The 15993-nt window shown below is 37.7% G+C and overlaps 2 protein-coding genes across 2 annotated transcripts; both read right to left on the bottom strand.

The window, feature by feature from the left end:
* Positions 1-3427: 3427 nt before the first annotated feature.
* Positions 3428-4351, bottom strand: LOC124092806 (olfactory receptor 5B3-like). The gene has a single exon (XM_046444615.1). The coding sequence runs from the start codon at positions 4349-4351 to the stop codon at positions 3428-3430; it is 924 nt and encodes a 307-aa protein (XP_046300571.1).
* Positions 4352-15081: 10730 nt separating this feature from the next.
* Positions 15082-15993, bottom strand: LOC124092809 (olfactory receptor 5B3-like). Its single transcript, XM_046444618.1, has one exon. It carries the CDS (start codon positions 15991-15993, stop codon positions 15082-15084), a length of 912 nt encoding a protein of 303 aa, XP_046300574.1.

Here is a 15993-nt window from a genome sequence, read left to right as displayed (position 1 = left end):
ATTTGCTTTACATATTTGCTTCTCCAATATTGTGTGCATAAATGTTAAGAATTTTTATTTCTTTTTGCAGAATTGATACATTTACCACTATATAGAGTGCTTACTTATTTGTTTTGTTTACTTTTTAAAAAAAATTGAAGTCTATATTATCAGATATAAGCATAGCTTCTCCTGCTTTCTTTCTTTTCTTTTTTTTTGCATAGAATATTTTATTCTATTGCTTCACTTTCCTTGTATCCACATCCTTAGAGGTGAATTAAATTTATTGTAAGAAATACACACTTGGAACTTTTTATTATTATTATTATTATTATTATTATTATTATTTGCTTATTCAAATTGTCTTCTTTTTTGGTTCCAGGGATTAAACTCAGGGGCACTCAACCACTGAGCCACATCCCCAGCCCTATTTTGTATTTTATTTAGAGATGAGGTCTCACTGATTTGCCCAGCACCTCACCATTGCTGAGAATGGCTTTGAACTTGCAATCCTCCTGCCTCAGCCTCCCTAGCTAGTGGGATTACACAGGTGTACACCACAGCAGCTGGCTCAAACTTTGTTTTAGTAGGTGAATTTAATTACATTTTTAATGCAAACACATTTCATGATTAAATACATATCCTGTGCATGTAGTCTGCTTAGTCTCAAATTCATATAAGGAATAGGGGCTCTTCAAATTTCAGCTTCTCTTTCAAATAAGAGATAATGATATCCTGTCATCCTCATGAAATTTTTGAGAAGATTATTACATGGCATGTGTGCAGCATATAGCACAATCTCTACCACATGTTGGAGTTCTGTGGGTAAAATATTAATATCTTTCATTTATAAAATTTTATACAGCATGGTTCACAAAACTAACAGGTTATGTAATAGTTCTAGATAATTGACAATTTTTATTTTGTTTCAAAGGTCAAGATATTGCTATAATAGTACTCCAATATTACTTGAATTTTTTATTAACAAATATTTATAATTCTCTTCTATTAAACAGACACCTACTCAGATACTGATAAGTATGTTGTGAACAAAACAAGTAAAGTCCTTGCTCTTGGGGAATTCATATTCTAGTTAAGCAAGATAAATAAGAAACAAGTAAGTAACTATATTGTTTTAAATGGTTGGTAAAATCTATGAAGAACTGCATAGGAGACAGTTTTTGTGGAGAGTGGGAGTGACTATTTTACAAAGGTGGTCAGGGAAAGACGCTATGACAAGTAATGTATCTGCAAAGGCTTGAATGGAAACAAAACATCCACACAGGAAACAGCTATTGCCAAGTCCCTGGGGAAAGAGAATCGATGAAATTGTGAAGCAAAAGCAAGAAAATCAAAGAGGTGGGGTAGAACTCTGGGGGAACAGCAAGAGAAAACAAAACTGAACTAATGCAAAAAACAAAGGGTCAGAATTAATTTCAAAGCATTTGAAAAAAATGTACAATATTATTTGTTCTCAATATAAATTTTCAACAATCCGAAAAAATGGCAATAATATATGAATACATTAAAACTGCTTTTACTTTTCTTAATATCTCTGGTACTCTAGTTACATCTCCTTTGAATATTAAAAAATGAAATTTTTGTATCAAATGACTCAACATATTAATTCATAAGACACCAGATTTATGCATGTATTTGTTAAAATTTGCAAAGAAAAAACACATATTTTATTTGCCAATTTATCATTTTTTCTCAAAATATTAAATTATGATCACTAAGTACTAGTGCACTAGTCAGGGTTCTCCACTGAAACAATTAATTGGACATGCAAGCACATATAAGAGATTTATTATAGAAACAAATATGGAATCGTGAATATGAAGGTGAAGAAGGACCCATTCTGCTACCAGAAAGCTGAGAACCAGGAAAGTTAGTGTTATAACTCAGTGAGTGGAAAGGCCTGAGATAGAGGGGCAGAGGGTGACTGCATAAATCTTGGAGAATAAGGCTTGAAAGACACTAGCTGTAGTGTACAAAAGAGAACATGGATGTTCGGTTAAGAGAGACAAGACAATTTTCTCTTCTTCCCCTTTGTGTTCTGCTCGGTTGAGCCCTCACTGGATTGGATGATGACCATCCACATTGATGGGGCAGATCTCCTTTACTATGGTGACTGCTTCAAAATGTACTCTTCCAGAAATATCCTCTCTGCCACTCACAGTAGAATGGTTTCCTGGCTCTTTGTATCCTTTAATACAGTCAACAAATACATTCAATTCAACAACACAAATAGCTACATGAAAATATTTTTAATTTTCCTGATTTTTCTGGCCCTTTGGACACCTTACCTCTTACAAAACTTAAACATAAACATCTTAGTTGTATTGAATGACTCAAACAGAAATATAAATTCATATGAGATGCCAATATTATGTATCTCTTGTTAAAATGTGTAATGAATAGGACACACTTTCATTCAATAATATATCATCCTTTTTTCATAAATTAGCATGCTTGGACTAGTAACGAAAGGTATTTTAAAATATTAGATATGAATTTTTATTCTACTACAAGATTAAGCATTGATTTAGGATCATTAAACACTGGTCTTGTAGTCAGAGTTCTCCAGGGAGAGAATCAAAAGGATGTGAGTGTATGTATGAGTGGAAATATCCTCTGGCTGTGGGACTATGTGCTTCTGGAAACCACGACAGACTGTGCCCTGCAATCTGCATGGTGAGAACCAGAGAGAGGGATGGGGCACAACTAGTGTAACTATGGAGACCAGAGTTCTGAGAGCAAGGGGCTCTGATATCAAGAGCAAGAGAATGTGAGTCCCAAATGAAGAAAACAGAAAGAGAAAGAGAGATAAAGTTTGCCCTTCGGCTATTTGTTCTGTTCAGGTGAGCCTTCAATGGATTGGATGATGTGTACTCACATTGATGAGAGATCTATGCTCCTCTCTACTAAGTATACTGCCTGAAATAGGACTCTCTTTTGAAACATATTCACAGAAACACACAGGGAAATGTTTTACTGGCTACCCAGATAGCCCTTAATTGAAAAAAATTAACAAATAAATTAGCCACCACCAATAACCATATTACACTTGATTTTGACAAATTTACACTCGTGTGCGTGTATACACATCTTCTAATCATGGGTATCTAGATGTACTTCTACATATATTAGTATGAACATGGGGTAAAAACTTGCATATATTGCAATTATCAATATATAATAAGACTTCAGACAAGCAGACCACAAGCTGTCAGAGATATTTTCATTCAGGTATCAGATTCTGAATATCATGTTTATATATATATATATATATATATATATATATATATATGTATAAATTACAGTCTCCTGAAGTCGAGGGTATTACTTCAGAAGCTTCATTATATCTACCAAAATGTAACTCAATATATGGAGAAGGCTTGACGGGAATGTGATCATTTAAAAAGCAATATCACACTCCTGAAGGCTATTTGCCCTCCAAGACAATCTTTGTGAAAGCCTTCTTTACCTCTTTGTTCCGTAGGCTGTAGACCATAGGGTTCAACATTGGAATGACCAAAGTGTAGAATACAGATGTGATTTTGGCAGTATCCAGTGAATGGCTGGATCTGGGCTGTAAATACATGAAGATAATTGTACCATAGAAAATAGAAATGGCAGTGAAGTGGGAAGCACAGGTGGACATAGCCTTCCGGTGTCCTGCACCTGAGCGCATCTTCAGGATGGTGATAAAAATCAATATATAGGAAATTAAGATAACAAGGAGAGCAACAAAAATATTGAAACTGGCTACATAAATAAAAATCAACTCATTGACCTGTCTATCAGAGCAAGAGAGAGCCATAACTGCTGGAATATCGCAGAAAAAATGATGGATCACATTGGTTTTGCAGAAAGAGAGAACGAACGTGTTCCCCGTGCAGACTGTGGCACTCAAAAATCCACAGACATAGCAGCCTACAATCAGCCCAATACACACACGTGTCGTCATGGTGGTGGTGTAGTGCAGGGGCTTGCACACTGCTGCATAGCGATCATAGGCCATTGAGGCCAGCAGGAAATTTTCCACAGTAGCAAAGCCTGTAAAAAAGAACATCTGTGCAACACAAGCACCATAGGAGATGACCTCGTCTCCAGGAAGAAGCCCAGCCATGATCGTGGGAGTGACAGCTGAAGAGTAGCACAAGTCCACCAGAGACAGGTTACCCAGGAAAAAGTACATGGGAGTGTGGAGACGGGAGTCCAGGAGAATCAACAGGATCATCCCCAGGTTCCCAACCAGAGTGATGGTGTAGATGAGGAGGAAGGTCACAAAGAGGGGAAGCTGCAGACCTGGGTCCTTGGTCAGTCCCAGCAGGATGAAGTGGGTCACTTCTGTCCTGTTCTCCATCGATGTTGTAGGAGAATCTCTAGATGTTCTACAGCCATGACAAAAAAAGGAACAAAACAGTAAAGATTGAATTGAAATAAATAGTATGTATGAAATATACATTATTTCTTTGCCCCAATATCTTATTTAAGATTCTCATGAAAAATTCTGGGCTTGAAAGCTAAATGTGTTACATTAATTGCATACAGGGTTAAATTCTATGAAATTGAAGACTCCTTATGAATCTTATTCCCAATTTTAAGTCCTTCTACACTTGTTAACAGAGATGCAGATTTTTTTTTTAAATTTTTAGTTGGCACATTATAGCTGTACAACTTGATGAGATTTGTTGTTGCATGTTCAGGCGTGCACACAATATAACAACATAGTTTGGTCAATATCACTCCTCTGCATTTCCTGATTCCCTGCCTTGTTTCTTTTGTCTCCTTTCTCTATTCATCTACCTTTGATTTTTAGGAGATCCACCCCCAGCTTTACATTCCCTTTTTTTCTCTATCTTCCCCACAAGAGAGAAAACATACAGATGACCCTTAACCTTCTGAGTGTGACTTATTTCACTTACCATAATATGATGGACTCTAGTTCCATGCATTTTCTGGCAAATGCCATAATTTCATTTTTTCATGGCTGAATAAAACCCCATTGTGTATATCTACTGCATTTTATTTCTTTATTCACCCATTGATAAACACCTAGGCTGTTTCCATAGTTTTCTTATTGTACTGCTAAAAACATGGGATGCATGTGCCCTTATAGTCAGATTACTTTAATTCTTCAGTGTAAATACCAACAAGTGGTATAGCTGGATCTTCTGGTGTTTTTCAAGCCTAGTCTTTTGAGGAGCCTGTGTACTGATTTCCATTGCAATTGTCCCAATTCACAGTCCCGCCAACAGTGTAAAAGTGTTTCTTTTCTCCACATCCTCTCCAACATTTGTTCTTATTTATATTCTTGATGACTAATTGATAAACACCTAGGCTGTTTCCAGTGTGAGATGAAATCTCAGCACCGTTTTGATTTACATTTCTCTAATTGCTAAGGATGTCGAACATTTTTTTATGTATTTGTTGGCCATTGTGTATTTCTTCTTTTGAGAAATGTCTGTTTAGTTCATTTGTGATGCAGACTATTTAAGAACTTAATCCAAATATCTGTACATACCTATCTGTGAATTCTCTAACTTCCCTCTTAGAGAAATTTTTGCATTTATGCCATAGACTCAGTTCAGTTTTTTTTTAATCTTTTAAATTAAGTCATATAGCTGCCCCATAGATTTTGCATGGATTATCTTTCTCATTAAAATGTTCATGGAATGTAGAAACTTACCATTTGGCTGGAAAGAAAAAAAAGCAATCAATCCAGAACAGGGAGACTGAAATTACAGCCAGCCCTGGAATATGTCATACTTACTATTAGTGAAGCTCTGTCTCAGGCAGTGGTCAAAGGTTCCAAGTTCTCTAATGCAGGAAAAAGGGAGGAAAGAACATAAACCCGAAGACAAAGTTCTGAATCTACAAATAATTCTTTCCATCTATGTGAAAATTTCATTTGTGTCTTCCTATTTGCATTAATAAACATGATAAGGTAACATCTCCCCAATAATTCACAGAATTGTTTCTGTAAAACAAAAACAAAATGATTTTTATCTTTGAATATTTCTCTGTCCACAAGTAAAGGTTCACAGCAAGTCCTCGAGAGAGAAGGAGGTCTGTTTGCACTAACAATGATTGTCATTCAGATGAGCAAATGATGCCCAATGAAGCATTTTCTTCTGGCCAAAACAGGTACTATTGAGTCATGTTGGGATTTCAGAGGTGAATACATGGAGATTTGGAGAGAATTATATAGACCTGAGACCTCTGCAGATTGTCCCCAAGAGTCTACCTGCAGCTCCTGATGTGACTTTCTTAGGGAGGAAGCAATTAATCTGTCTGTAGGGAGCAAGCTGGTTAGTTTTAATATATTTGTGTGCTTTTGTACTATTTCTACTTTTTTAATTAATGCATAATTTACATACCATAATACCCTTAGGTTTTACTGTAGAGTTCTAAAAATTTTGTCAAATTCATGGTCCCGTTAAATATATGGTTCTTCTGCAATCACCTAAAGCATTTCATCTGACCATCCCTTTGATAATTGCTCCAACCCTCTGACTCTGACAATGAATAAGCTGTTTTTATTCAAATAGTTTTGCTGTTGTTTGAGTGTCCTTATGAGAAAGATTATAATACAATAGTGTAAACAAATAATTGAACAACAAATCATGGACAACATAAATTGAAAAACAAACAAACAAAAAAACTCCTATAAATGCACACAGTAAAAATAAACTTCAGAGAATGGAAAAAAAGAATCTGAATATACCTATAACACTTGAAGAAATTAAATTAGTAGTAGATAACTTTCCAACAAAAAAAGCCCAGGAATATATGACTTCTCTGGTGAATTCTCTCAAACACACACCTGGGAGAAATGAAATAATAGGGCAGAGAAGAAACGAGGATTTCTGTTAGTGTCCTTTGGCTGCTATAATCTTTGAGGCATACAATGACAGGTGTTTATCCTTTCTCATGTCTGGAAACTAGAAGTCTACAGCAGTGTCAGTAGACTGGAACCAAGGGGTCTTCGGAGCCATGTCCCTTCACAGGCCCCAGGAGACACTTCATTTCTTGCCTATACCTCCTGCTGTGGTTACTGGCACACTATAGCTTATTATTTCTGAGTTCACATTGCCAACTCCTTTTTTCTCTGCTTCCTATATCTTTCTGATTGTATTTTTGTAAGAGTATAGAGGACAGCATTTAGGCTATGCGTGAAACCTAATGATTTCTCATTTTTTAAATTTTTTGTTTGTTTTTTGGTTACTGGGGATTGAACTCAGGGGCACTCGACCACTGAGCCACATCCCCAGCCCTATTTTGTATTTTATTTAGAGAAGGGTCTCACTGAGTTGCTTAGAGCCTTGCTGTTGCTGAGACTGGCTTTGAACTCACGATCCTCCTGTCTCAGCCTCCCAAAGCACTGGGATTACAGGAATGCACCACTGTGCCTGTCTTTGTTATTTTTAAAATCCTTAATTTAATCTCATCTGCAAAGTTCTTTGGAGCCACATAGAGTAATATTGAAAGGTATCATAATTAGGACTTGGATCTTTTTGTGAGCCGTGGCTAGGCTTGCAATAGTGTCATATGGCAGCATTCTGCACTGACTTTGAAAAGAGTCTGCACCTGCAAAATTATTCTAAAATTAAATAGTGTTTAAGATAATGGTTCCTACAGGAGAAATATCTCTAAATAGATGTGAATATTGCTGTTACATTACACTGTTTCAAAAATAACAGCATGATCACCTAAGCATTTTGAAGCCTAATATTCCAGATTTTGAGATGATGAAGCCTTTTAAAGTAAGGTGGTAGTAAGACATGGGGGCACATTTCTGTTCTTAGGATTTTCATAAAATTGATCTCTCTGTGGGTAAAAATAGAAATAATTGTACATTATGAAAGCATATGGAATGTATGTTATCACTGACAGATATTATATTGTTATTCTACCTGGATAGAGTAGTGTCATTTCATTGTATAATTCATATATGTGAAGTAACTTTAAAAATATAATCAAATATTAAACCTCCAATCTCATATTTAATGTATTTTTATGATTTTCTAAATCGTACTTATTTGATATGTTTCAAAAGTAAAAGTAAACCAAAAGCAATACCACCTTACTTGAGGAATTGCGGAGATGCCTGTCACCATCAAGATATTGTTAGAAGCCTGGGTGCGAATCCCATGGAGACCCACCAACTTAGCTCTTGGGGATGTGTGGAAGACATGTGGCTCTTGGAGAATCATAGCTATTTGTGTTCATCAGGTGTGGATTCTAATTGCAGCTACATTCCAGGTGTGCTTTCAGAGTGAATTGCTTTCCTCCTTGTCAATGAAGACATCCAGAAACAACCAGGATTTACTTGCTATGGACAGCTATACACCTGCTGTGTTCTACATCGGAGCCACATCAAGTCTTCAGGTACACATGGTAACTTAGACCTCAGGGATCTTGATAAATTTCCATTCCATAATACCACATTGGTCCATTTCATCAATGACATTATTTCGTTTGGACCTAGTAAGCAAGAAATAGCAAATAAACTAGGATTACTAGGAAAATATTTCAATGCCAGAGTGTGGAATTCAATGCAAGAAGTTCAGAGGCCTTCTATTCCAAAGAACATTCTAGGTCTCCAGTGCTGGGGGATATACTGAGATATCTCCTGTAACTAAAGGATAAGTATGGCCTCTGTCTTTTCTCCATACCAAAAAGGGGCACATCACCTGACGGCCCTCTTTGGGCTTTAGAAGAAATGTACTTATTCTTTGGGTGTGGGATTCTATCGTGTATACCAAGTGATGTGAAAAGCTGCCAGTTGGGAGTGGGGCCCAGATCAAAAGAAGGCTCTCCTACGGATCCTATATTCCCAGAGAGCTGTTTCGCCACTTGAGCTACAAAATCCAGAAGGTCAGTGGTCATGGAATTTTTAGCAGAAAATACAGATGCTGTGGAGATGATTTCACCCTTCTTCCTGAATTGTAGTACAGGTTCCTAGGATTTTGAAGTAAGCCCTGTGATCCTTTAGGATATACTTTCCTTTTTAAACTCAGGTGAGCTTAACCACTATGCCACATCCTCAGTCCCCCCCCCTTTTTTTTGAGACAGAGTCTTGTTAAGTTGCTGAGGCTGGCTTTGAACTTGCAATACTCCTGCCTCAGCCTCCTGAGCCACTGGGATTGTACACCACCATGCCAAGTTACTTTCCTTTTTTAATTTTTTTAATTTTTTTAATTTGTTCTAGTTATACATGACAGTAGAATGCATTTTGACACATTTTACACAAACAGAGCACAACTTCTCATTCCTCTGACAATACATGGTGCAGAGTCACTCCAGTAGTGTAATCATACATGTATATAGAGTAATAATGTCCATCTCATCCCACCATCCTTCTCACCCCACATCCTATCCCCTCCCCTCACTTCCCTCTGCCCAATCCAAAGTTCCTTTATTCTTCCTTAGTCCTCCCCCATTATGGATCAGCATCCACATATCAGAGAAAATATTCAGACTTTGGATTTAGGGATTTGGCTTCTTTCACTTACCATGATATTCTCCAGCTCCATTCATTTATTTTCAAATGCATAATTTCATTCTTCTTTAAGGCTGAGTACTTCCTTTTGGCAAACAGAATTCGATCTGATAATAGACTTTTTAAGATATCGAATACACCAAGTTATGCAGAAACCTAGGCACTTACTAACCGGGTGTCATCTGATTTGTGAAGCCATACAATGAGGTAGGAAAATCCAAGGCTCCATTATCAAATGGAAGTGCTACATATATGACTAAAGCAAACAGACCCTGAAGGCAAAATTAAGTTACATGAAGCAGTTGCCCAAAGAGCCATGAGCACTACCCCTTCTTCAATGGCCTTGTCTCCTCATAGGTGCATCTTTTTGCCTCATAGTGAATAGTGTATAAACAATGGACAAGGGAATGGAAGATCTGAACTGGTTTACAGATGGTTCTCTGTGACATGTAGGCACAACCCACAGGTGGAAAGCTGCAGCACCAAAGCCTTTTATGAGATGTCACTGATGGACAGTGGTGAAGGAACTTCAAGTGCAAATCCATTCTGTGAGTCCAAGTCAGTCTTTTCTCGGTGGCTTCTGCTATTAGCCAATAGGCTCATGGACAAAGTGATCATGCTGGCAGGGATGGAGCTTATAAAAAGGCCACAGCATAGGTTTCCTCATGGATTGACTGTCTACAACCCCTGCTCAGTGCTGAATCTGCCAGTTGTGGAAACTGAGTCCCTGATGTGGTACCATCTCTCAGGTTGACCACCCTGTGAATGAGTGGCAAGTTAATTACATTGAAACAAATCCATAGTGGAACTGTGACATTTTGTTCTTACTAGAAAAGACAACTATGAAAAAAGGTTGCCTTCCCTGCACATAATGCTTCTATCATGCCTATTGTACATGAATTACAGAAACCTATATAAACCACCGTGGCCTTCCACACAGTGATGATTATAATTAGGTAACTCACTTCACAGAAATGAGGTGGAGCAACGGCTCTAGGCTCATGGAATTCACTGTTCCATCGTGTTCTGCACCATCTTGGAACACTGTCACAAAACAATGGCTGAATATCCTTTTGAAGTCTCAATTAGACTTCCAGCTGGAGCCACAATTTGGGCTAAGAAAAATTATGTAAGAGGCTATACATGTTCTGAATCAGCTCCCAACATACAGTCCTATTTCTCTAATTGACCGGATTCACGGTTCCAGGAATCAGGGGGTAAAGATGGGAGTGGCATCAATGCTGAAGGAATAGTCTACCAAGAGACACATCAATGATTGTATTGAATTAGAAGATAAGTTTGCTGTTTGTCCTCCTTGGGTTTATCATACCTTTGAATAGGCCCCTAAAAGTTCGCAGTTCTCACTAGTGATTGATCCTGACTACCAGACACTAGACAAATATTTATATTAGAGATAATTATGAGTATGTCTGAAGTACAGGAGATTCTTTAGGGCTTCTCTTACCATTTTCATTCTTGGAAATTAGGGTCAATGGAAGACTAAAACAACTGCAATAATGAATGTGTATTAATTTTCCCAAGATGTTGAGAAATAAGAAATAAGAAATCAGATCAACCTACCAGGTAAATAACCATGGCCATCCAAGTTGCTTGGTTAAGGAAAAACGCAACAGCAGAATGTGTAGTGGTGATAGGAACTTACCAATATGAATTTATAGGTAATGACCACTTAGAGAAATTAAGATTATAATTATCATGAGTTTCCTATTAATTTGGTTTTGAATGTGTGCATGTATCTGAAAATATTCCTGTGTATGTTCTTCCACTCCATTATCCGATTATCATGAGTGATTGGATGAGTTCACTTTTGAACATGGTATTTAAGTACTTTATTGTTAACTTTGCAAAAAAGTTTTTTGTGAAGGATATCAAGAGTAAGTGTGAACTTTATCAGATTTCATTGCATCCTCCAGTGAGGAGAGATCAGTGTGATTTGTAGCCAGGACAGTGACATCACATTAGGCAGAATGTCTTTGTTACTGTCTTTATTTGGAGATTAAGTCTTTTAAAAAGTCCTTTGTAAGTTCCAAGATAACAAAGGACAGACTTGTAACAATTACTTTTTGTGTATCAACTTGGTAGATATTTTTAGATGATGCTAACTTTTAAGCCAGTGAACACTGGGTAGGGCAGGTTGCCCTCCAAAACATAGAAGGATGGTTTCACTTATGATTTCTACCAAGCTAACATACAGTAGTAATGTATGATTATGACAAAGAATAAATAAGCCAGATGACAATTTGTATTAGTGTCCAATGGCTGCTGTAACAAATTGCTGCAGACTTGGAGGCTTACAAAGCACATATTGATTCTTTCATGGCTCTGAAAACCAAAGGTCTAAAATTAATCCCAATGAGTAGAAATCAGTGGTGTGACAAAGAGGTACTGTCTGACAGAGGTACATTCACTCCACAGGTTTTAGGAGTCACTCAATTTCTTGCCTTTCCCATGCTCTGGGGGTGACTGAAATTCCATGGCTTGTGGCCATATCATTTTAATGTTGCTTCCATGGTCATATTGCCAACTCCTTTCTTGTCTATGGTTAAAGCTTCTAACTCTCAGGGCACAGTGGTGCATGCCTTGGGAAGCTGAGGCAGGAGGATTGCGAGTTGCCAGACTCAGCAACTCAGTTAGACACTAAGCAACTCAGTGAGAACCTGTCTCTAAATAAAATATGTAGAAAAAAAAAAAGGCTGAGGATATAGCTCAGTGATTAAGCACCACTGGGTTCAATCCCTAGTACCCCAAACAAACAAACAAATCTTCTAACTTGCTTTCCTAAGGATACATGGCATTGATTTTAGGGCATCCCCTGATGATCACAATATTTTCTCTTTCCTGAAGTCCTTAATCAGATCGTTATAGTCCTTCAGGGCCTTGAGGGGTAATATTCTAAGGTTTCAAAAATTAGACTTTGGAACTTTTGGCCCATTTTCGAGACCACCAGAGTGTCATATGTCAATCACACTATGCACTATCATTGGAAGTTTTCCATTAATCCAAAATAACTGTAACATTAAATAACCATTGAAACAGTAATTAGACATGCTTCCACTGGGAAAACAGCATCATAAATAGAAGTGCATACTAGATCTACCCTACAACATTTCATGAGTACCAGGACCACCATCTTAACCCGCTCAATCCCAGTGATGTTGAAGCCTCCCACTGTGATAGTGATAATAAATGACACATAGAGGCACATTCCTTTGCTATGTGTACTGCACATAGACATTTAGAATCTTTCTAGTCAATAGTATAATTTGTGTGCATTAATTAATTTTTAAAAAATAACCAGAAGTGAGGCCTTTAATGCATCTTGTGTTTATGATTTCCTAAATAGTACTTATTTGACATTTTACTTGCCACTTCACGAGACATTACTTCTTACTAAAATTATGAGAGTGTGTAATCAGCTCTCTTAGGAATCCCAGAAAATCACTTTGCCTAAAAGTGAGGAGTGTGAGAACTGAGAGAAATTATAGGGAAAAAAGTTATCTCAGAAAAGCAGAAAATTAGCTGTTTCTCTAGCAAGGTACTGGATATTTATCTAGAAGGCTTATCCTCTGCAAGACTTGCTCTCACTGTCCATGATTCAAAGGACAACCTATTGGTGCAGTTGAACTCCAAGCTTTATTCATGTATTCATCCATTTAAAAAAATTCTGTTGATTCTACTAGGAAATTGACCTCTGTCCAGTTACTGATTATCATGTTTGAACAGAAACACAAAGTCACTGATCATGGGTGTTTACCTTGTAGTCTGGGAAGATAAATGAGGATTGGGTAAGTGAATATAAGGTGACAAGGGTTCATTAGGTTTGTGAAGAATGATATAGGATAAGGGGACAGTTCATATAGTAAATGGAAAAGGAGTGTTTTATATAGATGGACAGGACACATGACAGGTTAATATTTCACAGAATATCTGAATGGAATAAGACTATTTCTCACAGGAAAAAGAACATACAAAGGTCCTTACATCATTGGAGTTGTAAAAAAAAAAAAACAGAGAAAAAAATTAGTGAGCATAGAGTGACATAAAAGACTGGGGAAGTGACAATAGAGAGTATAGCTCAATAAGTAAAGAATGAATGGTCAGTATTGACAATTTTAAAGCATTTCTGGAAATAAAAAGAAAAAGACAAAGCTCAGTGGCACACACCTATAATCCCAGTGGCTCAGGAGTCTGAGGCAGGAAGATTGCAAGTTCAAAGCCAGCCTTAGCAAAAGTTAGGTGCTAAGCAACTCAGTGAGATCCTGTCTCTAATAAAATACAAAACTGGGCTGGGGATGTGGCTTAGGGTTGAGTGTCCCTGAGTTCAATCCCAGGTACCCAAAACAATAAATAAAAATAAAAAATAAAAAAAGATTGCATCAGTGGTTTATCATGGTAAGTTTTAAGTAGTCTGAATAATAATATATAATACATTTAAATTGCTATGATTTTCCTCAATAGTTTTGGTAATTTAGTTATTTTATGCCTATGACTATTAAAACATGAATATGTTGATTGTACAAAATGTCTTAAGAGAAATATTAATACACCCCAAAGTGCCAAAATTATATATTTATTTTTAAAATGTTCAAGAAAGCACAACTTTCATTTCATAGTATATCATGTTTTCCTCAAATGAGAGCTTTTCAAAATATAAAGAAAGAAAAATTAATTAGATTTCAATTTATATTTTCATAACCAAATTCAATACTAAATTAGGATTGCTAAACCCTGCTCTTATAGTTCAGGGCCCTCTAGGGAAACAAAATCAATAGTATATAGAAATGTATAAGAGAAGATTTTTTATGGGTATGGGCTCATGTGATTATGGAAACTGAACAGACCCATGATTTTCTGTCTACAAGGCGGAGAACCCGGAATGTTGAGGAGGGCAAGGTGTGTCTAGTGTGTCTAGTGGAGAACAAGAACCTGAGACCCAGTAGCTCTGAGGTTCAGAGTGAGAGAGACAGATGCCTCTGTCCAAAGATAAGAGAGGGAGAGGGAAAAAGGGAGAGAAAGAATTTATCCTTCTCTTACCTTTTTTTTTCTATTCAGGTGAGCTCTTGATGAATTGGATGATAGCCATCCTATTGACAAGCCAACTGACTCAAAGTTCTCTCTTTGGGAAACATTCTCACAGACACACACAGAGAAATGCTTCCCCAGCTATCTGGATATTCCTAGTATGGTCAAATTTACACAAAAGTAACTACCACAGTAGCCACTTTATGTTAATTCTGGCAATGGGCCGCGTTCTGTTCATGGGCTTCCTCTCCACTTATTTTACATACATTTATAGTGACACAGTTTGAAAAAGCAGAGGAAACTTATTAAATTATCAATTTCCTCAATAAGCAAATGCCAAGATACCACTCACATTGCCACTCAGCTGTTGTGTTTCCACACGTTTCCCTTTAACCAGGCAGTAGATTTTGCAGTGGAAAATGTGTCACTTCAGGAATGTGCACTCAGCACAGGTTTTAATAAACGACACAGTACATTCAGGAGATCAGAGAAGAGGGAATGCAGGCCCTGTGCATCTCAAAGAGTGAAGGTCAGAATCCTATGGATTATTTTCCTTCCAGAAGAATTTTTGAGAATGCACTCTTGACCTCCGTGTTCCTGAAGCTGTAGACCACAGGGTTCAGCATGGGGATGATCATGGTGTAGAACACAGAGGCGATCTTGTCCATGTCCATGGAGTGACTGGAGCTGGGCTGTAAGTACATGAAGATAACAGTCCCATAGAAAATGGAGACTGCGGTGAAGTGGGAGGCACAGGTGGACAGTCCTGCACCTGAGCGCATCTTTAGGATGGTGATAAAAATGAATATGTAGGATATAAAGATAACTAAGAGAGCAAAAAAGATATTAAAGCTGGCGACATAAATAAGAACCAGTTCGCTAACATGTCTATCAGAGCAAGAGAGAACCATGACTGCTGGAACATCACAGTAAAAGTGATGGACCACGTGAGACATACAGAAGGAGAGACTGAACGTGTTCCCAGTGTAGATGGAGGCATTCAGGAAACCACAGAAATAGCAGCCTATGACCAGATATGCACACACACTTGTGGTCATGGTGGTGGTGTAGTGCAAGGGCTTGCACACTGCTGCATAGCGGTCATAGGCCATTGAGGCCAAGAGGTAATTTTCCACAGTACCAAAGGCTCCAACAAAGAACATCTGAGCAGCACAAGCATTGTAGGAGATGACCTCATCTCCAAGAAAGAGCCCAGCCATGACCGTGGGAGTGACAGCTGAAGGGTAGCACAAGTCCACCAGAGACAGGTTACCCAGGAAAAAGTACATGGGAGTGTGGAGACGGGAGTCCAGGAGAATCAACAGGATCATCCCCAGGTTCCCAACCAGAGTGATGGTGTAGATGAGGAGCAAGGTCACAAAGAGAGGAAGCTGCAGACGTGGGTCCTTGGTCAGTCCCAGCAGGATGAAGTAGGTCATTTCTGTCTTGTTCTCCAT

This window comes from Marmota monax, unplaced genomic scaffold (genome assembly GCF_021218885.2).
Source record: "Marmota monax isolate L192 unplaced genomic scaffold, Marmota_monax_Labrador192_F-V1.1 WCK01_AAM20220418_F8-fsc00038, whole genome shotgun sequence".
Taxonomy (NCBI): Eukaryota; Metazoa; Chordata; class Mammalia; order Rodentia; family Sciuridae; genus Marmota; species Marmota monax.
This window is presented reverse-complemented; position numbering and strand designations above follow the sequence as displayed.